Source organism: Manacus candei, unplaced genomic scaffold (genome assembly GCF_025592945.1).
Source record: "Manacus candei isolate 608988 ecotype Guabito, Panama unplaced genomic scaffold, ASM2559294v1 h1tg000050l, whole genome shotgun sequence".
Lineage (NCBI taxonomy): Eukaryota > Metazoa > Chordata > Aves > Passeriformes > Pipridae > Manacus > Manacus candei.
In genome coordinates, this window is record NW_026138098.1 from 35,783,126 (window position 1) to 35,810,493 (window position 27,368).

The window sequence follows — 27,368 nt, forward strand, 5'->3', positions numbered from 1 at the left end:
ATTGCCTTTGTGTTGTAATTTGACTTTAATTTTATAATTTTAATTAAAAAAAAACTGTAAAAGCCCAGTATCTAAATAGTTTGCTAACATTAATTTTACTTTATGAAAAGAAAATAATTGAGTGTGGAGTTTCTAAATTGCTGCTTTTAGTCATTGAGATCCTGATAATGGTGAGAACTTGTTATCTTTGTATAGCACTTTAGATAATTAGGAAAAAATGAGATGTGGTGGTTGTTACCTTTTTCCTAACTGGGCTTCTGCCAGCACCAGCTTTGGGTGTTCCTCACACTGAGGGAACAACTGGGAGGCCAAGAACTAAACAGATGTGGAGAGCAAACCCTTGTTGAGTTGGGCTAAAATGACACCATGAGAGGATGTGGCAAACTGGGATTGGCCAAGAATGAGAGGACCTTCTCCTTAAAACCTGGCCCCTGGTTGAGATTTTAGTCTTGGTTGCTTAAATTTGGTTATGTAAACCTAAGCCACTGACAGCAGGGTGAAAAGAAGATTTAAATCCATGTTTATTTTTTATTGTGCTCGTTCATTGTCCATCAAAAAACATGGATTTGTTACTAGGGAATAACCATCCAGTAAATGCACAAAGGTCTCTTACACTCTTTAATTTATTGAGCTCTAAATGCCTTATTTTTTATCTCCATGATATTCTGGAATACAAACACTGGACTGGAGAGTGTGTGCTTGGAAAGGTTTGTCAGTAGTGCCAGTAAAGTCCACCAAAACCATCACATTTAATCTGAATGCAGGATTTCTTCCTGGTTGTCAGGGGCTGCCCAGGGCAGTGGTGGAGTCACCATCCCTGTAAGTGTTCAAAAAACGTGAGGATGTGGCACTTGAACACAAGGTTTAGTGGTGAACCCCGTGCTGGATTGACAGTTGGGTTTGATAATCTTACAGGTCTTTTCCAACCTTAACAATTCCCTGATTCTATTAATTTAATAAAAGGAAACAACTTTTTCCAACTTTTTCTCTTTTTTTTTTTTTTAACTTAGTTAGGAACAACCCTCAACTTAAATTCTCAAAGATGGCGTGGATACAATTTGGAGGTGTCATAGGGGATGTTCTGAACATGCTAACTATCAAAAAAGATAGGAGAAAACCCAAAAGGGACCTTCCCCAGTTGCAAGCAGGGAATTGATAGTTGCTAGAAATACAAGAGGGCTGCAGAAAGCCGGGGCCGTGTCCAAGAGAAGAAAATGGAAAAGATCAATACCTGGCAGGTTGAACAGGAAGGTGTGCCAGGAAAGGGTTGGGAGAACAGTCTGAGGAGGGCATGAGAGCTAATAAATTCTTTTGCAGGCACGCCAGGTGGAAAAGCTGCCCACAGAGCTTGTGGGATGAGTAACAGAGGCACAAAAGGAATAGGCAGAGGAAGTAAGGCCAGAATAGAAAAGGAGGACGAATATTTTGCATCTGTATCACTCCAGAGATGTTTGAGCAGGTTGCCAAGCTCCTATTTTGAAGGTGAGTCCTTTCTGCAACCAGCTGCAGTTCCTCAGAGCTGTCATCAAGTCTGGAGGCAAAGAAATGTGGCTGCATTTCCAAAAGCATGGGATGTGGATGCTGCCCAAAGGCACTGAGAGAAACTGGCTGCCATGAAAGGACAGGTGAGAAACAGTGGATAAACCATAGGAATTTGGCAGCTGTTGTCTTTCTCAAATACCCTCTGGGAAATGGGCTTCATCTCCTTGTCTTCACGTTTATAGCTCAGCTAAGCACCAGAGTTGGCTGCTCTTCACCTTCCAACTGCCTTGGAGCTGAATCACTCCTATTCTGCTTTCTAGCTAAGACTGTCCCTGAATTTTTTTCTCCTTCTTTGCCTTTGCATACTTAGCAATAGGATGCCTGCAAGCTGTTGGTAAATCCAGCAGCATTGGGGGTTTTTAACTGCACACAAAGATGTCAATAATTAACACCAGGCAACCTGCTTGCTGATTGCTCTTCTTATGACTCTGCCACTGTTGAATCTTGAATACTTGGTGCAAAATGTAAAAAAGATTCTGTGGGGACTGCTGTCTGGATGGAAGGAAAAGCAGAACTTTTTATTTACTTACACTGTAGGGTTTGCTTTGGGATCCTGGGAAGTGTTTTGAAAACTGGAGTGACAGGCAGCATGTGTTAATATAGCCCACAGTGATATCTTTAAAACACAGTGAACATTTGAGGGATTTCCTTTTTATATTAAGTCACACTTTATCCTAACTTTTGCATAGTTCTTGCCATAGAATCCTGGAGTGGTTTGGGTTGGAAGGGACCTTAAAGACCATATTATTTCATGGGCAGGGACACCTTCCACTAGCCCAGGTTGCTCCAAGCCCTGTCCAGCCTGGCCTTGGACACTTCCAGGGATGATGCAACTGCAACTTGTCTGGGCAACCTGTGCATAATATGCATTTATATGCAGATATGTGCAAACACAGATCTCTTTGCCCCTCCTTGAACTCTCCTTGTGGCTCAAAACCATTTGTCAGCTCTAGGAGGGAATAACGTGAACGCCCGTGCCAAGGGTCGGCCTCTCTCACCCCTGCCACAAATCACAATAAACACGTTTTACCATGATAAATGGAATACTTAGCATTCCACTCCAGACCTTCTGCTTCAGGAGGAATGGGAATATTGTGACCTGGCAGCTGACTGGGCCGTTAGCCTTCCCTGTTAGCCCGTGATGGAGCGCCCGGTGCCGCACGCGCCGTGCACCTCCAAGCACCATGCCAATTATTCTCCCTGGCAAGCTGTCACCTGGCAGGCCAACTCTCCTTTTGCAATTGTCCCTGAAGTATATGAAACTAAATGATGCACAAACAAGGCAGGCCATGGTTTATTTAGAATTGCTGCTGTAGGTGTTCCCGGATGGAAATGATTCTCTGGGGAAGCGTATCAGGAGGTGCTACATATTGAAAGAGGCAGAAGAAAGCCTGATTTGGGATGGAATGAGTGTTCAAGTCAAATTGTTGCATGTTATTGTGGGTTTCCTGTGCTGCCTAATTTCCCAACAGTTGCTTTCTGTATTTGCTTTCTGGCTTACAGCTGTTCCTTGTCAGCTCTTTAGTTTTGTAAGTGGCAAAAAAACCCCGTGTATCACAATTTGGATTTAAACCCCTGGTAGCACACATTGTATCCCAGAAATGACTAATGGGATTCATGGAAATTTTCTAACTCAGTTCATTCCAGAGCTCAGAATTCTCTGATGACCAGTATGAAGCCACATGCTGTGCAAACCTCCATTGGATTTGCTTTTATAAATACCTGTGAATACATTTAGGAAACGTTCACACATTTGCTGTTTTAAGGGAGCTGGTGGTGTTTGGATCAAAGGCTCTGGCAGGAACTGGGTTTACAAAGAGTGCAGTCATCTTCCTACCAGGCTGATGCCCAGGAACCTCGTGGTTCTCCTGCTGTTTGGAATTTCCCAGGTGATTGCCAGAGATAATTTTCTCCTGCCCACTTAATTACAGGGAGTCTCATTGAAAACCAGGGCTGATCCATGTTTCTGGCTCAGTGAAATGGTATTAACTCTGGGCTTGTCTTTTGAGCCCGTGGATGTCGTTTGGAAGATAAAACACAGATTATGTCAAGGTTTTCTTAATGGAAATCTCACCATTACCTCAAGTAATGCCTCCTGGAGCTTGACAAATGCAGCTATTTGTTACCAGCTAGAATTGCAAGAGCCTCCATCAGAAGGCTTTAGGTCAGAAATTGGAACAGCAGCAAGTTTAGTTGCATTAGCTACTATTGCAAGAGGCCTCACCCTGGTAGTTTGATTTTCCTGCCTTTTCTCAGCAAAAATAACACATAAGATGCAGTAAACTGACCTTTAGTGCTTGCTCTGCAATATATTGGAAAGACAGAAAAAAAAGAGAGAGAGAAAGAGAGAAAGAAAGAGAGAGAAAGAAAGAAAAAGAGAGAAAGAAAGAGAAAGAGAGAAAAAAAGAGAGAAAGAGAGAAAGAAAGAGAAAGAGAGAGAAAAAAAGAGAGAAAGAGAGAAAGAAAGAGAGAGAGAAAAAAAGAGAGAAAGAGAAAGAAAGAGAAAGAGAGAGAAAAAAAGAGAGAAAGAAAGAGAAAGAGAGAAAGAAAGAGAAAGAGAGAGAAAAAAGAGAGAAAGAAAGAGAGAGAGAGAAAGAAAGAGAAAGAGAGAAAGAAAGAGAAAGAGAGAGAAAAAAAGAGAGAAAGAAAGAGAGAGAGAGAAAGAAAGAGAAAGAGAGAGAGAGAAAAAAAGAGAGAAAGAAAGAGAGAGAGAGAAAAAGAGAGAAAAAAAGAGAAAGAAAGAGAGAGAAAAAGAGAGAAAAAAAGAGAGAGAAAAAAAGAGAGAGAGAAAGAGAGAGAAAAAAAGAGAGAAAGAAAGAGAGAGAAAAAAGAGAGAAAGAAAGAGAGAGAGAAAAAAGAGAGAAAGAAAGAGAGAGAAAGAAAGAGAGAGAGAAAAAAAGAGAGAAAGAAAGAGAGAGAAAGAAAGAGAGAGAGAAAGAAAGAGAGAGAGAAAAAAAGAGAGAAAGAAAGAGAGAAAGAAAGAGAGAGAGAAAAAAAGAGAGAAAGAAAGAGAGAGAAAGAAAGAGAGAGAGAAAAAAAGAGAGAAAGAAAGAGAGAGAGAAAAAAAGAGAGAAAGAAAGAGAGAGAAAGAAAGAGAGAGAGAAAAAAAGAGAGAAAGAAAGAGAGAGAAAGAAAGAGAGAGAGAAAAAAAGAGAGAAAGAAAGAGAGAGAGAAAAAAAGAGAGAAAGAAAGAGAGAGAAAGAAAGAGAGAGAGAAAAAAAGAGAGAAAGAAAGAGAGAGAAAGAAAGAGAGAAAAAAAGAGAGAGAGAAAAAGAGAGAAAGAAAGAGAGAAAAAAAGAGAGAGAGAAAAAAAGAGAGAAAGAAAGAGAAAAAAGAGAGAGAGAGAAAGAGAGAGAAAGAGAGAGAAAGAAAGAGAGAGAAAAAAGAGAGAGAAAGAGAGAAAGAAAGAGAGAGAGAAAAAGAGAGAGAAAGAAAGAAAGTAGAAAACAAAGAAGGAAAATAGGAAAGAAAGGAAAAAGAAAGAAAGAAAGAAAGAAGAAAGGAAAAGAAGTTTTCCTTTAGGACTCAAAATGCAACTGTTGCTGTCTTAGCAAACTCAATAAGAAGGTAAAAGCAGGAATTAATAAAATGCTCCTTTGGTATTTCTCTTTCCCTAGAATCATATTTTCGTCCCAGGCTCTGGTATTTCAATCTCCTGCCATTTTGGAATTGTGAAAAAAAGGAGAAAATTATTGGCAGTGACCATTGATATTAAAGAGAGCAGAGAAGTACAAATTCTTTTCAGTGTCCAGAAGTGTGAAATGGAGAACCTGGAGGGCAGGTGTGTTCACAGAGGACTGTCCATGGTACAACACCCCACCTGCTCTGAGCTCTGAGCTTGAATGACTTCCTCCAAAAGGGAGGAAATGTTGATCCTTATCCAGCAGCTTTCTGGTAAGGGAATTTGGCCAGATTGCCTTAAAATGAACCAAGTGGATTATAGAAACATAAGATAGACTGCTTTTTCTGGCTTTTTTTTTACTTGATGTAATCAAGTAAAGGTTTATTTGCCTAAAAGGGGAAGGGTCACAGAAAGGGCATTTTGCAATATTTCTTAAATGCAGTTTCTCCTGCAAACTGAAGCTGATTTATTCCTTTCCTTGCCACACTGTGAAGTTTATTAGGTTTCACAGGTATCAGAGGGAAAAGTTCTTTGCAAATCAGAGTGGGTAGATGGAGACTTCCTCTGGAGTGAACTTATTGTGGCCTTTCAGTACCTGAAGGGCCTACAAGAAATCTGGAGAGGAACAGTTTCCAAGGGCCTGGAAGGACAGGGCAAGGGGGAATGGCTTCCCACTGCCAGAGGGCAGGGTTAGATGGGATATTGGGAAGCAATTCCTCCCTGTGAGGGTGGGGAGGCCCTGGCACAGGTTGCCCAGAGAAGCTGTGGCTGCCCCTGGATCCCTGCAAGTGTCCCAGGCCAGGTTGGACGGGGCTTGGAGCAACCTGGGCTAGTGGGAAGTGTCCCTGCCCATGGCAGGGGGTGGGACTGGATAAGTTTGAGGTCCCTTCCAACCCAAAACCATTCCATGATTCTGTGATTTAGAAGATCACTTCATCTGTCAAGAGCAATGAGTGACCCAAACACATTTTTGCAGTTTCTCTTGCCTTGTTCCAAGTTTTTTGCATTTTGAGTTATTTGTAAAGCAACTTCAGCTGCAAAAATACCCTGGACAACAATCAACACAAATTCTGTGAAATCATGGAGGCAATGAACTTACCTACTGCCAACATTCCCAGGGAAACAAGTTTCCTAATGAAAATATTGAGTTAGGATCACTGAAAGAGCCGTAAATATTGTAGTTAAAAGTGAGAAACAAGCGTTTTGTATTATAAATATATTTGCAGTTGGTTTAGGTAACAGTAAGCCCTTAGTATTTAAACTGTGCTCTTGAGAAACACAAGTGGATGAGTTTGCAGTGCTGCATCAGGAGGGGAGTGTGGAGAACAACCTGACAGAAATCATGGGACACAGATCTGTGTATTGCTGCATTTGGATATGGGAATGTTGGGAAAGTTGAAACAGCTTGGATAAAGTAGGGGGTTTTGTACTTGTCCTTCTATAAATCCTCCTTTCTAGGGGGTGCTGGGGGTTATTTAGAAATTATCTGGGGGAAAACAGTAGCATCCTTCCCCCTCAGCAGCTTTCAGCAGGGAAAAGACATTGAAAACTCCAGGACAGTAAAATCCAGGCAGCCCTATTCCAGGGTTTAATTAGTGCTTCACCAAGAGACAGCTTGGTGAAAACTGTTGATGTTTGTCATTCACAGTGTAACTTATAAGAGGTAGGTATTAATATATTTAGAAAGATTGGTTTTCTGTCAAGTAAAAATTACATTAATGGGAAGATAATGCCCCTCTTTTAAGACTGAAGGAGTGCTTGGGCAAGAGTTTTTTATTTCCTCAGAAGCCTTTATTTAATTAGACAAATATCAAAGTAGGGGATTAGTAACTTATTGGGAATGAAGTCGAGAGAAGGAAACCTAAATTAACATTTCATAAAAATATTGCAGGTGTTTCTCTCCCTTTCTTTAGCTCTCAAAAGACAGGCCCTCCTACCCATTTCAAAATTCTTCTTGAATTTGGTGGGAAGTGAATCACTCTTTCTCTAAATTATTCAGGCTGCATAATGAATATAAGAGTAAAATCCAGCTGAAATCCCAATCTGTGCTGTTGTCCCAGCGCCTGTAACCAGTTTATCTCCCTGACCAGGCTGAACTTTAAGCACCTAATCCATTTACCTGCATATCAATTACCCTGTGGTGGTTAATTAGCAAGTTATCCCACTGGGGAAACAATCAAGCCATCACATATGTTCCCATTTTTCACAGCCATCAAATATGGTGGGTGCCTTCTTGTAGCAAATATTTGACCCAAACACTTCTTCTCAGTAATGACTACAAAAATATTCCTCTGGAAAGGCAGACCTCAGGAAATCAATGTTCATTTTGGGGGTGGAAGTTCTGGAGCACTTGCAGCCTTTGTTTTACTGCTGTTTTAAAAGGATGGGTCCAGGTCCCAGGTGTTATCTCGGCCCCCTCCTGTGCCCCAGAACCATCCCTGAGCTGGGGACAGCCCTGTGTCTGCACCAGAGGGAACATCTCACCTGCCCTGCAGGGATGGGTGGCTCTGAAACTCCTAATTCTGGAGGGAAGGCAACATTTTTAGCCTGTAGGGTAAAATGGAAGAGCATCCATTGCCTCACCTGGAGGGGATGGACAGAACCAAGGTGCTCCTGGTCTAAGCTAGTGCCAAAATCCTGCCCTAACTCAAACCAGGGAGCTGTCCCACAGCTTCAGGTAAAGTTACAGAGGTTAAAATTCAGTTTTCTGAGTGTAAAGGTTTTTATTTTTATTTTTAAGTGTGGATTGAAGGCTCTTCCCCAATGCAGATACTGAAGAGAAGAAATCACTGCACCCCACATTGTTTTTCACCCTGTTTTAGTAGGGTGATTGCCTTGAAAATGGTCTCCTTGGGAAGCCTGGGGAATTAAGGGCTCTGTTTTGTTTTGTTTTCTTCAGACAGGTAGGAAGAGCTAATAATAGCACCTAAAGTATCCTCTTCCTTCTCTTTCATTAACAGAAGATTGAGGCCAGGCTTAGATCAGTTAACAGGGGACATTAGCAAATGAGTTGGGGCAGAAGGTCCCTGTAAAAGGGGTTTGTGGCTGTGATGTCCTGCAGCAATTTCAGGATCTTGTTGGGCAAAGGAGACACATTCTAAAATGCAGATAAAGTTTCTTTGTACAAGGAGCCCCTCACTAATCTGTACCGTGTACACGGGGGTTTTGGTGTGTTTTAGAACCAGTGCTGAGGCTTCTAAAGCCTTTTACATCAAACATAAAGCAAAAGAAATCGGCTGCTGGTGTCTGTAATCCCTGAGCCTGGGTGGGATATTCATGCTTGCTGCTTTGGATATGAAGAGAAGTGAGGAAAATTAAATTCTGCACTTCCAGCCTGCTGAACCAATTCTACTGATCTTTATTCACTGGCCTCCAAAAGCACAGAGTCCTGAATGCCTCCAAATCCTTCTGTCTCAGATGGGATTTAGGGAAAAAGACCTTTGTGTTACCTTTGTGCCAGGTGACTAAAAGTGTGGCTCAGGAGCATCCTTTGGAGCTGTGGTTGCATCAGGTGATGGCTGAGCAAGGTGTTGGCTCTGCTCTGGGCTGGGGCAGGGTGTTCCAAGAGCTGTGGAATTCTAGGACTGGTGCAGAGGGTGCTGCCCTAAATGTGAAGGCAAAATCAACGGAGTCACCCGTGCTGGGTTGGGTTTTGGCCAGAGAGATGAAGAAGGCAACAGCATATTCAGGGGCTCTGCACGTAGAAATAGCTGTGTGCTTTTTTTGGCTCTTTGCTGAAGGTACAAAGAATTTATGATTTTTGTAAGTAAAGAGGTGGCACAAAGAGCTCCTCAGTCCATGAGTCTTTGCAAGGTCCTCAAAGCTGCAGCTTTTCAAGAAAGAAGCAGTAATTAATAATGACAAAAACCTCCTTGTCTATGAATGTTTCAGGGTAAAATGCAGTTTGGAGTCCAGGCTCTGGGTGAACTTTGTGCCATGGACTGGTCAGCCATTTGTGCAAAGGGGACTTTCCCTCTGATCCACTCTCTTTTTAAGCCTTCCTGAAAACCCCCATTTTAACCCAGCCTGGCCGTAGCTCATGGGCTTACTTGGTGCTGGAGGTGGTCCCTAAAGCTTTGGCACACTTGATTCTCTGCTGAAGGTGGTCCCAAAAGCTCCATCACACTTGATTCTCTCATGGCCTCCTGGGAGGTGAAGCCAGATGAGCTCTGAAATAGAGACCCCATAGGAAATTTTCGGCACCATATGGATTTTCTTTAAAAAAGTGAGCATACAGTGGCTGCAGGGAAACAAAATTCCTGAGTTAACAGCCTCTCCTGGGAAACCTTCAGCAGCCACAGAGCACTCTTGGCCCTTTCTCAGATTTTTGGGAGGGTTATCAGGGTGGCTTTCTCTTGCAGGGGCACTGTCTGATCAAAACTGTTGCTGTCTGTCCTCTTCTTAAGCATATTTATTTCTCATGTTGCCTTTGATCCCAGAATAGAGATTTGGCTGTTAAAATGCTGGATGTTTGTCATGGTCTCCCGAAAAACACCTGCCCCCAAATTCCTGTCTGTGCCAGCTTAGATGATTCCATATAACTGCACCCAAGGGCTCATGCAAGACAAGACAGTGACTCATTCTTTCCTCTCATAAATAACATCCAGAAAGCTGAACAGAGGAAGTAAACAATGAACACAAGGATGACAAAAATGCTCCCATTCTTCACAAGTTAATTTTAGAGTAAAATCAACATTTGTTTGTGGTTTAGAAAGATCCCCATCCTCAATATTACCATTTTTATTATCACTGTGGCTATTTTTAAGCAGCACCTTAGATTTCCAAGGGGTTATTTTTGACCAAATGGAAAGATGTGCGTTGGGCATCAATGGCAATCAGAGGATTGGTTCACCCTACTCTGGGAGGGTGAATTTATTTGCAAACATGACGGTTTTCTTAGAGGATTCTCTTTTTTTTAATTTTTTCTCTTTTCTTTTTTCTTTTCTCTTTTCTTTTCTTTTCTTTTCTTTTCTTTTCTTTTCTTTTCTTTTCTTTTCTTTTCTTTTCTTTTCTTTTCTTTTCTTTTCTTTTCTTTTCTTTTCTTTTCTTTTCTTTTCTTTTCTTTTCTTTTCTTTTCTTTTCTTTTCTTTTCTTTTCTTTTCTTTTCTTTTCTTTTCTTTTTTTCTTTCCCTTTCCCTTTCCTTTTTGAGATGGTGGTGAGAGATGGGGAGGGTGACTTTCTGAACTAATTCCTGTTGCCTGTTGGGATCTAAACAATAGGACATACATGGACACTGGCAAAAGCAGGGAGACTTCAGTTGTGCAGACTTTCAGAAGTGTCAGGGTGAGAGTCTTGGTCAGGTCTCAGGGGATTTCTACCCCCCATCTCACTGTGACTTTTCCAAGCTATTTGTGTCCTGGTTTTGATCCCCCATTTGACTTTGCTGGGCACCATTTCTGCCTGTTTTGTTCACTGATATTTTATGTTGTTGAAGACAGAAGTTTAGAACCCCCCCGAAGGGAACTTGTAATTTTTTAGGGAGAAAAAAAAGTCAACTTTCATCCTTCCCTCTGACTGTCTTTGATTTGTGAAACACAGGGGTCCAGAGAACATTTCCCTGTGGTGGAAAATGTGATGGGTTCCAGGTGATGAACAGCAAAGTGAAGTGGCAATGGGGAACATAAACCAAGCAGTCAAAACAGCCAAAGTTTTTGGTGGAGCCAGGAAGGCAGCATAACATCCCTGGGCAAGGCTGATTGCTCTTCCAAGGCAAATAAAACACTTCTTTCCTTTTTTTTTTTTTTCATGCTGAATGAAAGTTACCTGCCCATAATGACAGCGACTGTCCCACAGGTATTTAGCTGTGTGTGGAAGGAGGAAATTCTCTGATTAAAGCACTACTATGACCAGGGGGAAGGAGGACAAACCAGCCTTTGCCATGTCACATTCTAGAATGGAAATGTGGCACTTCACAGAGAAAAAAAAGAGAATATTGTCATAATTAAGTTTAGCAGCTTAAAATAGCACAGGACATAGTGTGAGTTCTGCTATAGTCAAAATGAGATGTAGACCTTTGGTGAAGGGTCTTCAGGGCTTATTGTCCCAAAAATTCCCTTTCTGATTGAAATTTTTCATTACTCAGCCTAAAACTGATTTTGGGTGGAGAGACTGTTATACTGTTTTCTGAATTACCAAAATAGTTCATCTGCCCAGTATAAATAAATGTCTTTAGGCAGAGCCAGCTGACCTCTAACATGCTGCTTGGCAAGGAAAATTCTCATATAAAACTTACTATTGTAAAAGTTTTTTGTTGTTTTTAAATAAATGAAAATATTTCTTCTCTCTCCCCAAAAATGCGTGGCTATTTAGAAATGGAGGCTTCTATAAGGAAGGGATATATGTTCATATTGCCTTTATAGGAGCATTATTTCTTATTTCTATCACGTTATACTCAGCAGGATCTTCACTTCCTAATATTATTCTGATTTAAAATTAATAAAGTTTAGTTGCAGTGAATATAAATGTTGGCTATGCAACTTGTATAAATCACAAGATGAAGTGCTGTTCTCCCTTGCAAATAATAATTGGGTGTAGATCACGGAGTGATCTCAGAGGAGAAAATCCACTTGGATGTTAATGCTTGTATTTCACAATTAAATTTTCCTCTCTGAGTCAAAAAGGGAGATGTGACATTTTAGCCAAAAGGGTAGGAGGTAAGAAATGGGGTTTAAGATGCTTTACTTCTGAATGTGTAACAATAGAGTATTTATTTCCAGAGAATGACCATAATGAGGGGAGAGCAGGCTCTGCTCAGGGGGGCCCAGCAATGGCACAAGAGGAACGGGCAGGAACTGATGGCCAGGAAGTTCCAGCTGGACAGGAGGAAGAACTTGTTGGCTGGGCAGTGCCCCAGCCCTGAAGAGAGAGCAGAGAGGGGGTGGACTGTCCTCCCTGGGGCTATTCCAGAGCTGTCTGGACACACTCCTGTGCCCTGTGCTCTGGGCTGGCCCTGCTGGAGCAGGGAGGTGGCACCAGATGCCCACTGTGGATTCCAGGCTGATCCATCCTGGGATTCTGTGATAATCCAGTACAAAATCTCAATATTTCTTCATTAATGAGCTCCTGTCTCATTATATGCAGATTGGTACCAACCTGATATTTGAGCTCAGTTACAATTATCAGTGAGAATGTAAAACAGTTACAGTGACTCCCATTTGGAGTTTATGGAATGGGATTTGTCATTTATTCCTCCTCATCTGCTCTCAGAGCCAGCCTGGAGGATGAGCAGAGCAGCAGAGGCAGGGCAGGATCATCTCTGTTCCTGTGTAGCTGAGCTGGTTTTGCTGTTCAGTGTTTGATGTCGACCTGCTCATGTCATGGCCATTAGAGGTACAACCAAGTCTAGCAAGTACCTTATTTTGATAAATTCCTCTGGTTTGAACTGCAGATTGAGGGCATTACAGTGATCACTGTTGTGCCCAGGCCTGACTCCACTCCAAGATTTACTCTTAGATTTATCTGGGGCACATACCCAGAGTGGTTGAGCACAGGTACTAGGGACTGTAAGCCTTCCCACTGCATATCCCACAGGGATCCCTGTATTCCCTTTGGAAATACAATGCTTGGTTTCTGCAAGAGCACTATTTTCAGCCTTGGTTCACCTTGTGCTCAGGGCATGGTCAACTCGTGGGCTACCCCTTACTGTCCCCAATAATTCTTTTTATTTGGAGAGAAAGGGGGTGGGACAGAAGACATCCCAAATCAGCTGGGAACATTGCCTCCTTTATACCAGGATCCCATCTGATCCAGCCTGGTCAGTAGAGTGGAATGAAGTGTGATGTAGACTCTGGGGGTAAACCCAGGCCTCCCACCCAGCAGCCACAGCTCTTCAGGATGAGCTCTCTGTGCCAAAACACCTGGACTCTGTGCTGGAAAAGGAATGTGGGATCCTTGATCTCCCTGTCAGATAGAGAGCTGCTTCCAGATGCTGGCACACTTGGGTAGGAGTTTAGTCTCCATAAATACTTCTGCCCAGGGCATATGAATCACAAGAGGTGGAAGGGCACCAATAGTGGAATGGAAGAACATGGATGTAGGAAAGCTAACAGACAGCTGAGAGTCAAGTCTGGAAATTCTGAAAGTTTTGGGAAAGCTGAGTATTGCATATCATATTGGGGGGTACTGGGGGGGAGATAAGGGGAGAAATGGCTGCAGGATAGGAGTGGATTCCACTGGATTCAGGCTGTGACCTCTGTGACCTCAGCAGCTGAAAGAAGTCCTCCTGAGCCTCCTCCAAAGAGACAATGAGGGGAGGAAGGCACGAGAAACGAGGTAGGGACAGCCAGGAGGATGGCAGAGGAAGGAGATGGGAGGAGAAGTGGATCATCCAAGTACATGAGGAGGAACCAGCAGAGAAGAAAAGGAGGAGGTTCCAAGCAAGAACAGGTGATCCTGAGACAAGAGGAGGAAAAGGGTGAGGGCAGGAACTGGCAGGGGTAGGCACAGAGGAAATAACAGGGATGGCAAGGAAGGGTGAACAGAGATGCACCACTGAGATTTGGAACTGGTTGAAGGTCTGGTGCAGATACACAGAGAATGGAAAGGAGGATTTAACAAGAAGAGAAAGTACCAGGAGAACTGGAAAGAAAGGAGAGAATAAGGATAAGAAGTGATTAAGCTTAAAGCAAGGGAGCTTTTTGATCGAGACAAATTACATGGGCATAATCAGCATTTAGCAGGGAGAGAGAAAAGGCATTTTGAGGTCTGGACCATGTTTTGAAACATATTTTCATGATAAAAGATAAATATGAGTAAGGAAAAGCATATTACGGAACAGTTCTCCAGCTATCTACCAGGATTTGGCAATTATAGCAGGAGAGTGCAGGAGAAGTTTCAAGAGGACTGGGGTGGTTCTGCAAGGACATTTGTAGAAGTGGCTTCATACACATGGGTGATGTGAGAGAGGGAAAATAGGGGCATGTGGATGAGGGGCACAGGTTTCTTTCTTCTTTTTGTTGTCTCACCTGAGAGAACCAGCAGGGGTGTTTCTGAAGAGTTACTCTGGTGGCACAACCCATGTAATGGTTACAGGTATTGAGGTTTCAGTCAGAAAATGACCAAAGCATGAGGAGAACTGACCTTCCTCTTATTCCTTTGTTAGGCTCTGCAGATACCTGGAGACCTGGAGACAGCCTAAGTGTTCTTTGATTCAGCTGAACACTGACTGTTGTGCTTTTCTCTGGAGGTGTTTCATGCAGCTCTGGAATATTTCAGCATAAAAATTAGAAATGTGGTAGAGAGCAATGGAGATGGAAAAGGGATAGGGCAGTTATCTTCAAAAGATTTTAAACTGTAATGTTAATGACTTCAGTCTTTTCTGTATAATACTTAAAAAACCCTCAGGTCCATCTGAAGTATTTTATCGTATTTCCTGTAAGGCCTGAATCAACATAAAGATGAATTTGGGGAATACTTAAAGGTGTTCTTAATCCACCTTTGTTCTTTTCAATATGCTTTAAATATGTTTCCATTAACTTTCACAATTCTGCATAGTGTTCCTTCTTCTAAGAGCTGCTTGACCCTTGCTCAAAGTCTATCACATAATAACACATTAACATAGAAATGATTCCAAGAGGTGAAGGTGAAGGCATCGAGTGGTTACAATCTTCCTTCCTCAACTAGATGAGAAATGTGCAGGAAAAGATGTTAAATACACATTGTACGTGGTCCCTAATGCCCAACAATTTTCAATAATATATAAATTATAAAATATATACAGTAAATATATACAGGCTATGCAGAACATTTTAAGAATTTTGAGTACTGCCAGCTTTAGAAAAAATCAGGAAACCTGGGAATTGAGCACTCTGTGGTTTGCCATGGGCACTGTGGAGAAGCCAGGATGGCTCCATCCTTTCTGCTCCACCTGGCTCCAGTCAATCTGCTCCAGCCACGTGCACAATAAGCTCCTTGGCACTACAGAGATAATTATTGGCCCCCTGCTCACTTTATGTACAAGACTCCACCTCGTAAAAACCGGCAGCGCTGCCGTTGTGTTGAACTCATGGCAAAGTCTCCTTTGGAATTTAGTCCATCAGAGTCTTAGCAGAGGCTCAGAATGGCAGAACTGTGAAGTCCAGGTTAGATTTTTACATTCTCATCCTCAGTGTTCATGTTCGCTCAGAGAATAAAAAATAAATTGTAGAATCATAGAATCCTTAAAGTTGGAAAAGATTTTTTAGGATCATCAGGTCCAACTGTCAACTCAGCACCACCAAGGTCACCACCAAGCCATGTCCCAAGTGCCACATCCACACCTTTATTGAACACTTTCAGGGGTGGTGACTCCATCCTGTTCCTGTGATCCAAAGGTATCCACCTTGGATCTTTTCTGGATCTGAAAGAGCAGCCTCGGAGCTGTGCCAGTTGGTTGAAATTCTGATGGAAGTGCATTGCAACTCAGCTTTATCCAGAACTGAGGGAAAGGGGCTTTGGCACACAGTGGGTAATTCTTCTCTCCTGCAAGTTCTCTGTGAGGTTGTGGACTCCCCATCTTTGGAGGTGCTCCAGACCAGGTTGGACGGGGCTTGGAGCAACCTGGGCTAGTGGAAGGTGTCCCTGCCCATGGCAGAGGAGTGGAAGTGGATGAGCTTTGAGGTCCCTTCCAACCCAAACCATTCCATGATTCTGTGATTCTCTGGCAGCTGTGTCTGATAGGCTCTTTGCAGTTTTGTGGGATTTGAATTGGGCAAGGGGGCACTTCTTTGCCATCATCTCTTTCTTGGAAACTCTGAGTGATAATTTAAGATTTCTCTGTCTACAAAGGGAGAAACAGACTTGGAGAAGGGGAAAAACTGGACAACACTCACGGGCACATGGGGGTGTCCTGTGCAGGGCCATGAGTTGGACTCAATGATCCTTTTGGGTCCATTCCAACTCAGGAATGCTATGCTTCTATGAACTGAAGAAGTGGAGAAGGTGTGGAGAATGTCTAAAAGAGAGAGCTCAGGCTTCTGTTGGAGTAAGAGAATGGATATCCCTGCCAAGTGCTATCCACAGACTCTGGGAACAAGCATTCATCTGAAGGCATCAAGGAATCAGGAGGGCAAATACTCCTCTGAATGTAAGGAAGATGTTCATTTTGTGAAGGAGCGAGATTGTCTGTCTCTGTTTTTCACAGCAATTCAAACCCTCCCGTTCAGAGTGACAGTGCTCTGCATTCCTTGGAGAGCAGTTGCATAAGGACACCAGGAAAGCAGGGGGGAGGGATTTGTGGTTGTGGGGTTGTCCCTGACAACAAGTGACCGTGTGATCATGGCATTAACCACGGTAAACACACACGGAGCCAGGAGTGGGTGGTCTGGGAACAACACGCACTCAGGGGTTGGTGGGCTTTGGTTCACCTCCTCTGGCACTTTTGGCACAGATGGTAATGATTAATGGGCAATTCCTTTTTTTGTTTCCTCTAAAAAGATGATTTAGGAAGACACAAGAAGCTCTTCTTTTCGCAGTAGTGTTTAGGACCTGGGGAACTGTAAGGATTTCCTTCTCTAATCTGCAGGAATTAGCCCTGACAGACAGGGGAACTAGCATACAGTTGACTTACAGTCCTCAGCTACCCTGCAGCTCTATAGAACTACGGGAATAAAGCCTTTTTTGTCCAAAGTGGAATTCCTATGAGGATCCAACCAGAAGGGTCAATGCTGGAACGGAGGTTGCCATCGTGTCCTGGGGAAAAATCCATGCAGGTTGGAGGGCAAAAAGTACTTTTTGGGGGGTAAATCTTCAGTGTGTAGTAACAACTGATTAGGGCTGTGAGGTGAACTGTGAGAAGAATAATAGTAGAAACCGGTGTGTAGTAGTTTTACTAAAAGTAAATTCAGTGGCTGTTGTGCTGTGTACATGTATGTACAGTGTGTCATGTTGTAGTGCTTTAAAGCAAACAGAGTCTTTGACCTTTCAAAAAATGTAGTTGTGAGCAGTAAGCCACTAAAGAATAGCCATTTGAAGAATGGAATTTCAGGCACTGAAAAGCAGATAATCATCTAAACACACCAAGTGTGGCAGCTGGAAACAGTGGGCAGAGTACGGGAGAAAGTACCCAGAGAGGGAAGCAAATACACCAGGAAGCCCTAGTGCAACGTTTGGTTTACTGCTGGAGCATTTAGGGAAATCTCTCAGACAGGATTACAGCCTTTCCAAAATTGTTAGATGAGGAGATGTCAAACGTCTCATAAAAACTCGTATTTGGATATAAAATACCCCTTTGCTACAAAGGGCATTTAATTTTGCTCGATGCCTTCCCCTGCCCTTTTATTGCTGAAGGAGGAGCAAATCGCTGCAGTGAGTTTTATGTGTTTCCCTGCTGCCTCTGGCAGCTCACCTGGGGAGAAGGAAAGGGAGTACAGCACCAGAGGAGCTGGGCTCCAGCAGGGCAGGGATGAGGTGGTGTTTTTCCGTAGCTCAGCCGCTGAATTCCGTGTTGCTGTAGTGGGAGTGAAGCCAGGCCGTGGCTGTGTGGCTGTGCAGCTGTCGGGTTCATGCTCTGGGGAGCAGTTGGTCACTGAAGAAAACTGTTTTCAAGGCTGATATTGTTTGACTTCAGGTTGGCTGCACGTGAAGGACAGAGGCACCTGAACCACGGAGGTGTTTGTAGGAAGAGGCCATGGCATTGGGATGTGGCAGTGGGGTGTCACTGCTGTGTTACTGAGAGCTCTTCAGACACACCTTCCCCAGCCTTGGCATCCAGAGGGAGAAAGGAGAGGGAGAATTACAGTTCTTATTGGTTTGACTGTGATTCAGTAGCATGGCACTGTCTTGTGCTTCAAGTGCTTGGACCTTGTTTAAGGTCCCAAATTTAGGTGGGCTTAAAGTGGTCGAAAGAGGGAGAGAGCAGCTGAATTTTTACACCACCAGTTAAAATGTGCACATTTTCCAGGAGCTCTGTAATACGTGTGTGTGTGTGTGTGTGTGTGTAACTAGGCATATTTTTTATATTTGTATTTATATATATGTGTGTGTATAGATGTGCATTTGCTTTATGTGATGTGTATGTGTGTATAGATGTGTATTTGCTTTACGTGCTACATTACTCTGCCCCTTCCAAATATCAAGGGAACTTTAACAACCCCATTGCATCTTCTGGCACCCAAGACAGCAGCTCTCCCTGGCACATGCTGGCCCCACAAGCCCATAGCTGTCGGGATGGCACCATGCCTGATTTTGCAGACCTTGCCCCCCAGCAGCTGCAGGGAGGTTCAGCACCCCACCACACTTCCCTGGGCACGCTGCTCTTCTCTGGAGCCTCTTCCCTGTGCCACGCACTGTACACGTGGCACCAGTTGCCACACATGGTGACCCCGGCCAGGAGGAGCCTCCCAGGGTGGCATCCTGTCCCTCAGGGCTGCTGAAAGGAGAGCTTTGTGCCCACCCACTGGATTGCAGCTTTGGGGGTAGATTTTCATCCTCCTTCTTCCAAGGGTTAAGCAGAGCTGACATTTTCTGTTTCAAACACGCCAGCAGCAGGAGGATTCTGTCCCAGGACTTTCTCTGCATTTTACATCAACCAGCCTAATCACCAGGACACTGAGGAGTTATCTCTTAATCTGGCTTTGCAGCCCAGTAAAACCCGCTTTGCTGGCAGGGATTCAGCAGTGGAGGTGAGGAATGTCTCCTAGAATTGTTACTATCCTGGTGCTTGGAGTGTTTTCCTGCTGAACAGAAGTGGTATCAGCTTGTTTCCTTCTGGTCCTGAAGGGCTTGAGCTTGGTTTCATTTCCTGTGTGGAGGATGATGGGCATCTCATCCCTCATCCCTTCTCCAGCTGAGTGTTTATGGAAAGCTGTAGTAGTAATTCTGTGGAGGGCCTGGGATGTGGGAGTGAGGTCATGGGAGGTGAAGTGTAAGGAAGCCTATATTTACATCTTAGTTGCTGGATTTCACGTGGCTTAAGGTGGGAAATGTGTTTCTCAGCCTTGGTGGGACCAAATTCTGAGTCTGCAGGGAGCCAGAGCTCCAGGCTGGGAAATGCTGAGGTTCAAATGCAGCAGCCCTCCTGGTCTTCCAGCAGCACAGAGTTCCTGTGTGAGAGGGGAGCATTTCCAGTGAGGGGTTTTGAAAATTCCACATGTCCTGTTCCAGCTCAGAACTGCTGGGCTGGCCGTGTTCTGCTGCACTGTACTGGAGTTTTTTTCCTTCCTTTCTGCCTCCAAAGCCCCGTAGCAGAGATGGGGACCTTGTCCATACCAGACTGGGAGCACATTCTCCCAGTCCCAGTCTGTGCCAAGCCCCCACGTGCTCTCAGAGTCCTTGTCCTGAGAGTTTTGTGCAGGTGTTTTAAGAACCTGCACCACAAGTGCTCCTGACACATCAAGCACAAATTCCTTGGCAGGACAAGGCAGGATTGGCCCCAAAACATTGCCTTTGCATTAAGAATCCCAGGTTGCACAGCCTTAGCTGTGCTGTGCCTTAGATGAGAAGTTACTGTGCTGTTCCATCCACTTAAACCTCCTGGTTCTTTAAATAGGTGTCCTTGGCCAGCTTTTCTCACTCTGTTAATCCCAGCACAGATGAACCAGCATGGATATAAATGTTTATGGCAGTCGTCACAGCTGCATATGGAATATATCTGATTGTTGCATATAGGCAGTGCTGGGGGCTTGTCATTCGATGCTCTATAAAGAGTCTTGGATAATCTTTCTGAAAAGAGCTGTGTAAATGCAGATATAATTAGCTGGGTTGTTTTTTTTTTCCTTGGAAATAGATATCTTTTAATAAAGCACTGGAGCACAGAATAGCCATTTCCTGTGATTTTCATTCACATAATATTTATAGTGCTACAGAACAAATGAGCCGTTGGAAGGGGAGAAAAATGAATACCGGGAACGAACTTGCCTTGAGAGGAATTTGTGATGAAATTAGGAATCTAACAAACTTCAGTAAGCCAACTGCTGCTCCTCCTGGATTTGTGAGTGTGCAGGCTCAGTGGGATTTGGTGTAATCCCTCCGTGTGAACAGATGGGAGGATTGCAGGGCTCCTTCCCGATCCCTTCCCCAGCCGGTGGGATCGTGTTTTTGTACCTTTTGCCTCTCAGTGACAAAGGTGCTCGAAAAAGGATTCAAAAGAGAATGAACAGAATCAGTTAAGACGTTTCTGATGTGTCTCTGTGCAAACTGGCTTTAAGTTTTAACCATCTGGTACCTGCAGTCTCCCCCCATAGAAGGAGGGTGGTCCTTTTCACATTCCCAGTGGCACACCGGGCTTACGAGTTGGAGTTAGGAGGTGGTCAGCATTTTAGTGGAAAGTGCTGTTAATTGCACAACAGCCAGATCTTCCTCTCCAAGGTCAAACCACCTAAGTTACAAGAAATAAGTCCAGAATAATTTTTAGTCCTCCCTGAAATCAGTTGGATCACAGTTACTGAGTTGCCATATGCAGCTGTTGCCTCCTAGAGCTGCAAAATTTCTGCTTTTCAGGAAGACAGAAAAGTGCTGCATCAGGTCAGAGATGAAATGATTTTGTATTTTGTCCAGTGTAATTGCAACGGCCTCCTTTGTGCTCCTTACATTGCTCTTTACACAAACCACACACCTGTACAGCAGAAACTACCTGCCAGTAGTTTCTTTTGCCTCAACTAAACTGCATAAAAATCTTAAAATCATTAATATTTTTAACTGTATTATACGGTTGTGGTCTTGCTTGTAACTGGAAATACACGTGTTGGTAACTTTGGGACTCAATCCAATATTTGTTTCCCAAGGAGTAGGTACTGCTTCTCAACTATATTTGGCACCCACTCAGTAATGAAATAATTTGCTGCCTGCTTATGTGAGTGTGTAACTTACTGGAGGCAAGATTAGGAACGACAGAAAATTTATGTTGGAAGGGAGCTTGGGTTCAAACCAGGCTCTCCAGAGCTTTGTGCAGAAAAAGCATGAGGATGGAGCATGCACAGCCCCACTGGCCACCTGCTGCACCGCTTCTCTCTCCTCCAGGGGAAACCTTAGTCCTTATCATCCCTATTCATTGTTTCAGCTTATGAATCCTAGAATATCCTGAGCTGGAAGGGACCCACAAGGATCATCCAGTCCAACTCTTGGCCCTGCACAGACACCCCAGCAATCCCACCCTGTCCCTCAGAGCGTTGTCCAAATGTTCCTGGAGCTCTGGTAGCTTTGAGACCATACCCACTGCCCTGGGGAGCCTGGGCAGTGCCAACCACCCTCTGGGGGAAGAACCTTTTCCTAAAGGAAAAGATCTCTCCTGTTGTCTGTCCTCCTGCAACATCTGAGCCCTTTCATTTAACTGTTTTTTTTAGTTCACCCATTTTTTACTTGTTCAGCCCTTTAGACCATGCCGTCCTCACTTGGATAAAAAAATGTCATGGAAGACAGTGCTGAAAGTCTTGAGGAATTACAGCTGCTGTCCTCTCATCCATGGTCCATCCCTTTATTATTTCTGTCACTGTTCACAGACAGGTTGCTCAGGCATGACTTAGCTGTGGTAAATCCAGACTGAGTGAGCCCAGTCACCCTCTTCTCCTTTGTATGCCCAGAGAAGTGTTTGGGGAGGACAGGCTCCATCATTTCCAATGATCTCAATGTCATACAAGGTGTTTAAAATAGCTGGAAGATGAGAAGTAACTTTACACAAGTTTTAAAAGGCTAAATTGAAGAACCTGTTGTCTCCAGCTGTAACTGTGAGAAGAATCAGAGCCCTGCAACAGCTCTGGAGTGTGTCTTGGGCAGTTGGGTTGCATTCCTAGGACAGGTTCCCTCTCCTGGAAATGGTAGGTGGGGGGATATGGTTGGTGAAGAACACCCAAGGCTCTAACAGGACCTTTTGCTTTTTGCAAAGGCAGAATTGATTTCCCAGACACCATATCCCCAGAAAAACACCCCTCTGAGTCTGGCAATGGTGTATTTTTATCCTCTCCGTGCTGCACTCCATGTAAATGCATCCCAAGGAGAATTTGCCATCAATTGCTCATCAATTGATTGCTGGGAAAATCCTCTGTGAAATGCCAGCCCTGGCTACCTTTTGGACACACCCATTGGTGAGGCACAGGATCCTCACAGAAGGTAAAGGAACTAATGAGCACCTTTCCAGGCAAACAGCGCTATTTCTGTCAGGTTTCCACACTTCCCAAATCATTTCCCTCTGGAAAGCACTCCAGTATTGTAGCACATCAGTAAATTACCTCCTTTCGACAATGTTCTGAGGAAAACTGAAGCTGACAACGATAACATTCTTGGAGTATATAAAATATTTAATGCACACGTCTGTGCTGGAGCAAGAAGTCTTTCCTCCCACTCAGTGGTGGTTTCTCTTGGATAGTCCTTTCTGCCTGCAGGAAGTCTTCCTTTCTGGAGAAGAAATTTCTGGCTTGAAGATCCTGTGCTATTGATTCCATGGCAGCTGGTCTTGGTGCTTTGGGAACATGTGAGCAGTGAATAGTGTTACAGAAGTACAGTATTGTGTGCTGGGCAGGTGTATCTCACAGGACAGCTGAAGCTCACTAAGAGATGGAAAAACAAACTAAATTCACACCCCTACACTGGGAAAGAGCAATTACCCCGGGTCTTACTATGCAGACCAGCTATTTTATTTTATTTTATTTCATTTGAGGTTTTCAGTGTTCAGGTATCAATAATATTTTGGTCTCACAGGGCAAAGAAAATGCTCGTTCTGATTAGTTGTGATTTTTAATCTTGTGAGTTTCTTTTGAAAGAAGTTAAGGTTTTTAAGTCATATTGGTGAGCAGGGCTGGTGGATGAGAAGCTGTAGCATTAGACAGGTTTGCAATAATCCTGTGTATTTTTTTAAAGGGTCCACAAGAAATTTTAGTCCCAGCAGAGGTTTTCAAGTAATTGAAGTGCTCTGGTATAAGCTCATAGAGGTTACATCATTTTATTTACCTTTTTTTGCGAGCTCCTCTTTAGTCTCACCATGTGCTCTCACAAAAAATACTCTTATTTTGAAAAAAATGGACTTTTTTTTTTTCTTTTAATAGAGACAACAATACAGTAAGAAATTCAAACTGAAAGAGGAGAAATTTAGATGAGATATGGGGAAGGAATTCTTGGCTGTGAGGGTGGGGAGGCCCTGGCACAGGGTGCCCAGAGAAGCTGTGGTTGCCCCTGGATCCCTGGAAGTGTCCAAGGCCAGGTTGGACGGGGCTTGGAGCAACCTGGGATGGTGGAAAGTGTCCCTGCCCATGGCAGGGGGTGGAACGAGATGGGCTTTAAGGTCCCTTCCAACCCAAACTCCGCTTCTCTGCTTTCAATAAGCCCAGACCCTGGGCGATCTCCCACGAGCTTTGTCGCAAACGGGACTTTCAGTGAATCGTTCAAATCGAACGGAGGCAAATAAAAGCCTGAACAGTTTTCCAAACCGCGCTTTGCCCAGCGGCACCTGGCACCGCACTCCGGGTACCGCAGCCTCATCCAGCCGCGCCGAGCGCGATTCCCGCTGTCCTGGCGGAGGATCTCACGATCTCCTGCTGCTTTCCCGGCAGCAGGAGCCAGCGCTGCCGCTGGGAGCCGGGGGGGGAGAGGGGGGGTCCTGGGAAGCCGCTCTGGGAGTGCCCGGCGCCAGGAAGGGGCAGGCGCATCCCTGCCCGGGGGAGCATCTGGAGCCGCCGGGATGCGGGGACCGGCCGTGCGCCTCCTGCTCTGACATGCCGAGGTATTTATTTATTTTTTTTGGGGGGGGGGGGGTTGTTTGCTGCCAGGTGCGTTCGTAGGGATCGCTGTTGCGCTGTTTTCCCGGGATTTTCGGGAAGCAGAGCCGTGGGCAGGTGTGTTCGTACTCCCTGTGCAGACGTGGGGGGAACTTGCTGCATCACCCAACGCGGCAAACTTTGAGCTGCCGAGGCAAGCTGGGGGTTCTTCTTGGGTTTAATTTCCCTTGGAAATGAGGTAAAATTAGTCCCGGAACTAATATTTTATCCGTGTGTTTAGAGAAACCAGGAACCCTCGTTCCTTTAGGTCTGCGGGGGGGGGGGGGGGAGGCAGTAAAAAAAGTCGGGGTTTTGTGTCCTTTCCAAAACTGAAGTCTGTGTTTTTCACATCAGCGTGGTTTGCCTGCAGGGAAATAGAAAAGAACTAAATACTCGCTTTTTAGTTATTTGGACTGGAAATTAGTGTCTGTTGCACTGTATGGATCCCACACCTCTGCTCCTCTTCCTCGGAGGAATTTATTTGCAGCAGCAGCATTTTGGCTGGTTTTTCTTGGTTTTAGAGTTGAGGATTAGTAAACTTAAGGGTTTGTACATGGCTAATTTCTTGATAAGCCTCTAAACTCAGCTGTAAGTGCCTTCTCAGTACTTTTTGTTAGTCTCTGTCCTCTCTTCTCATAGCACAGTTAACCTGAATTTGAAAAAAAAAAGCTGCTTTTTTTTTTGGTCATACCTTGAATGTCCTTCAGATTCAACTCTTGTTACTATATGCCTTTTTGAAAAACAAAACAAAACCCCAAAAAGCTTCTTCCTTGTGTGCTAATTTGGCTTCTTGGTATTATTTTAGTAATTACTGTTCTTGGCTTTCTGCATTTTCCTTGCCCGATGTTCATCAATCTAAAACCATTAATTCACCTTTTAAAAAAAACCTGCTAAATTTTAGTGATTACTGCATCCCATTGAATATGGAGAACTATAAAGGAGTTTATTATACTTTCTGTAGCATCTGAAGCCAGGAGGGAGATGTGCATCTGTATTTCCCTGCCAGAAGGAAGCCTGTGTTTGAAGGGCTGTGCTGTCCCTGTGTAAGGGTGACTCTGGGTCCACATCTCATTAAAAGTCAGCTGATTGGTGGAGCAGGTAATGAATAGTATGGGAGATATGGTAAATAATTAATAATATTAGTGTAATGGACTTTTCTGGGATGGGGCCTTGCTCTGGAGAGTTTGAGACTTCGTGTGAACTCTCACTTACTCTTATCTGAATGTCACCGTTGCTTTTGGGGTTTTGGTTTGTTTTTTTTTTTGCCAGGAGAGGCAGAAGAATGGTGAGCCAGGGGTTATTTGATGCATTTTATCTCTCTGTGTTAGTCCTCAGGTTTCAGGAACATAATCCCTGTGGCTTTGCAGGTGCAACCCTAAGGAATAAGAGTGCAATTTAAGGAGAGGGCTGCTCTGCTTGGGGATGGAGTGCTGGTCTCTCAGCTCTCATGCCAAGCTGCTGAGGCAAGAAAGTTGGTCCCAAGTGCTGTGTTTCACACCTTACCCTTGGAGAGTGAATGTGCAGACTGCAGGGAAGTTTGGGGCTCGATATCTTCTTTATGGTTTTCCACTTGTGCTAAATCACTGGTTGGAATAATTGTATTGTCACCTTGTGTCATATTTGCTCAGGTGTAATAGCTTTGCCAGAGAGGCAGTCGCCTGTAAAATTGTGCTGCAAAATTTTTAATGTTCCTGGGAAAGGTGGGGAGGGTTTAGAGGCTTTTTTTTTTTCCCCTATTATAAAAGTGTTTTTTAAAAATTTTTATTCTTTTTTCCTCCCTTTTTTTTAATTATTAACTTATTTTTAGTGGTGTATGGAATTCTCTGGTAGTATCCTTTTTTAGGAATAGTAGATGGGTCTGAAGACATGTTTCCTCAAATTTTCCACAAATATTCCACAAATATTTTCAAATGACATGAAATGAATGAAATTTAAGCTGTTTAGATGCAAAATAAAACTAAGTGGCCCCACTGAATTCTACTCTTTACTTGCTGTACAGCTAAATTGTTGTAAGGGTTAAAGTGAGAATAAAATGAGAATCAATTCCTTGTGTGCTGCAGGCTTTGGTTTAGGTGTCCAGTTTTAACTTAGTTTCTGGTTTTTAAATTGTGTGTGTGGTTCTTTATTTTTTGTTTTGTTTTGTTTGTTTGTTTGTTTGTAGGTTTTTTTGTCTACGAATGTCTATTATACACGAAAAAGAAAAGAAAAAAGCAGATTTTCAGAAAGACTGGACTTGTGAAGGGCACTGGTGTAGTTCAGTACCTGTAGTGAACTTTCAGGGTGGAGAGGTGGCAACGCTGACATTTGTAGTCAGTTTTGGCACCGTTGGTTGTAAGATCATAATTTTAAATGTGTGTTAAGAGCTTCAAATTGGAAAAGACCATCTGCATCTCCAGCTGTGCTTCTTGGTACCTCAGCCCTGATGCCAGATTGTCAGGTGTAATTACTGAGTCCCTTCCAAACCCAGGGATGTGGCTGGGCCTTTTGTTCTCAGAATCCCAGAATTGTTTGGGTTGGAAGGGACCTTAAAGCTCAGCCAGTTCCACCCCCTGCCATGGGCAGGGACACCTTCCACTGCCCAGATTGCTCCAAGCCCCATCCAACCTGGCCTTGGACACTTCCAGGGACCCAGGGGCAGCCACAGCTTCTCTGGGCAACCTGTGCCAGGGCCTCCCCACCCTCCCAGGGAACAATTCCTTCCCAATACCCCATCTAACCCTGCCCTCTGGCAGTGGGAAGCCATTCCCCTTGTCCTGGCACATGTCTTGTGAGAAGCAGATGGTTTGTCATTCTGTCATCATTAACTGAAATTCCCTGGTCCTCTTTTCCAGTCTGCACTGGGAAGGGCAGAGCACCCTAGGAAGTGCCTTGTCCTCCCTGGGTACACCATCCTGAGCTGTGCCTCACTGAATTTTGTCCCATTTCTGTTACTTCAGGTCTTCAGAGCCTCCAGTTATTTCTGTGTAGTATCTAAGTCCCCCCTTCTGAGAGCTGTGTCCCTGCTGTGTTATGTCTGATCAGCCTGTTCCTGACACCAGTGACAGAGTTACTGGTTGAAACGTGTAATAAGATCAGTTCCAATCTGATTTTTAAGACCCTCTAATAATCACTTAAGTTTTCAGGACTTCTGCTGTCCTCTCCCCATGAACCAGATGCTCACCTACCTCTAAATGCCTCTGCTAGTTGCAGCTTAACTAACAGTTTGCCACGTGACACTGCTGAATACTCAGCTAAAATCCAGATTAATGAGATCTACAGCATTTGGAGAATGTTATCTGATGAAGTAATCTCTTAGGTTAGCCTCTCACCAGCTACCTTGTGCTAAATAATAAGAAATTTGGTCACATTTTCCCAGTGCTTTCATGTCTCTAGAAGGAAATTTGAAGGGGAGAGCACTTGGGTCTCTGTGCCACTGAAGTAAGTGTTACAGGCTTGTGGAGAATTCTTCTCTTAAGCATGAATAATTTATTTGCTCCTCTTTAATTGCATGCAGCATCCTAGTTAAAAGAAATGTCTTAGTGGTGTTCAATTTTGTGTGCTGTTC

General features: G+C 43.9%; 2 protein-coding genes across 15 annotated transcripts in view; one reads left to right on the forward strand and one right to left on the reverse strand.

Moving 5' to 3' along the window:
- Positions 1-11,364, reverse strand: part of LOC127476606 (uncharacterized) — a 623,146-nt gene extending 611,782 nt beyond the window's left edge. The window contains exon 1 of the mRNA XM_051799713.1: positions 11,353-11,364. Coding sequence (XP_051655673.1) covers positions 11,353-11,361 — 9 coding nt within the window. The 5' untranslated portion in view covers positions 11,362-11,364. The remainder of the gene's footprint in view (positions 1-11,352) is intronic.
- PCDH15 (protocadherin related 15) overlaps positions 1-27,368 on the forward strand; it is a 670,595-nt gene that overhangs the window by 305,876 nt on the left and 337,351 nt on the right. The gene's annotated exons all lie outside the window — the stretch shown is intronic.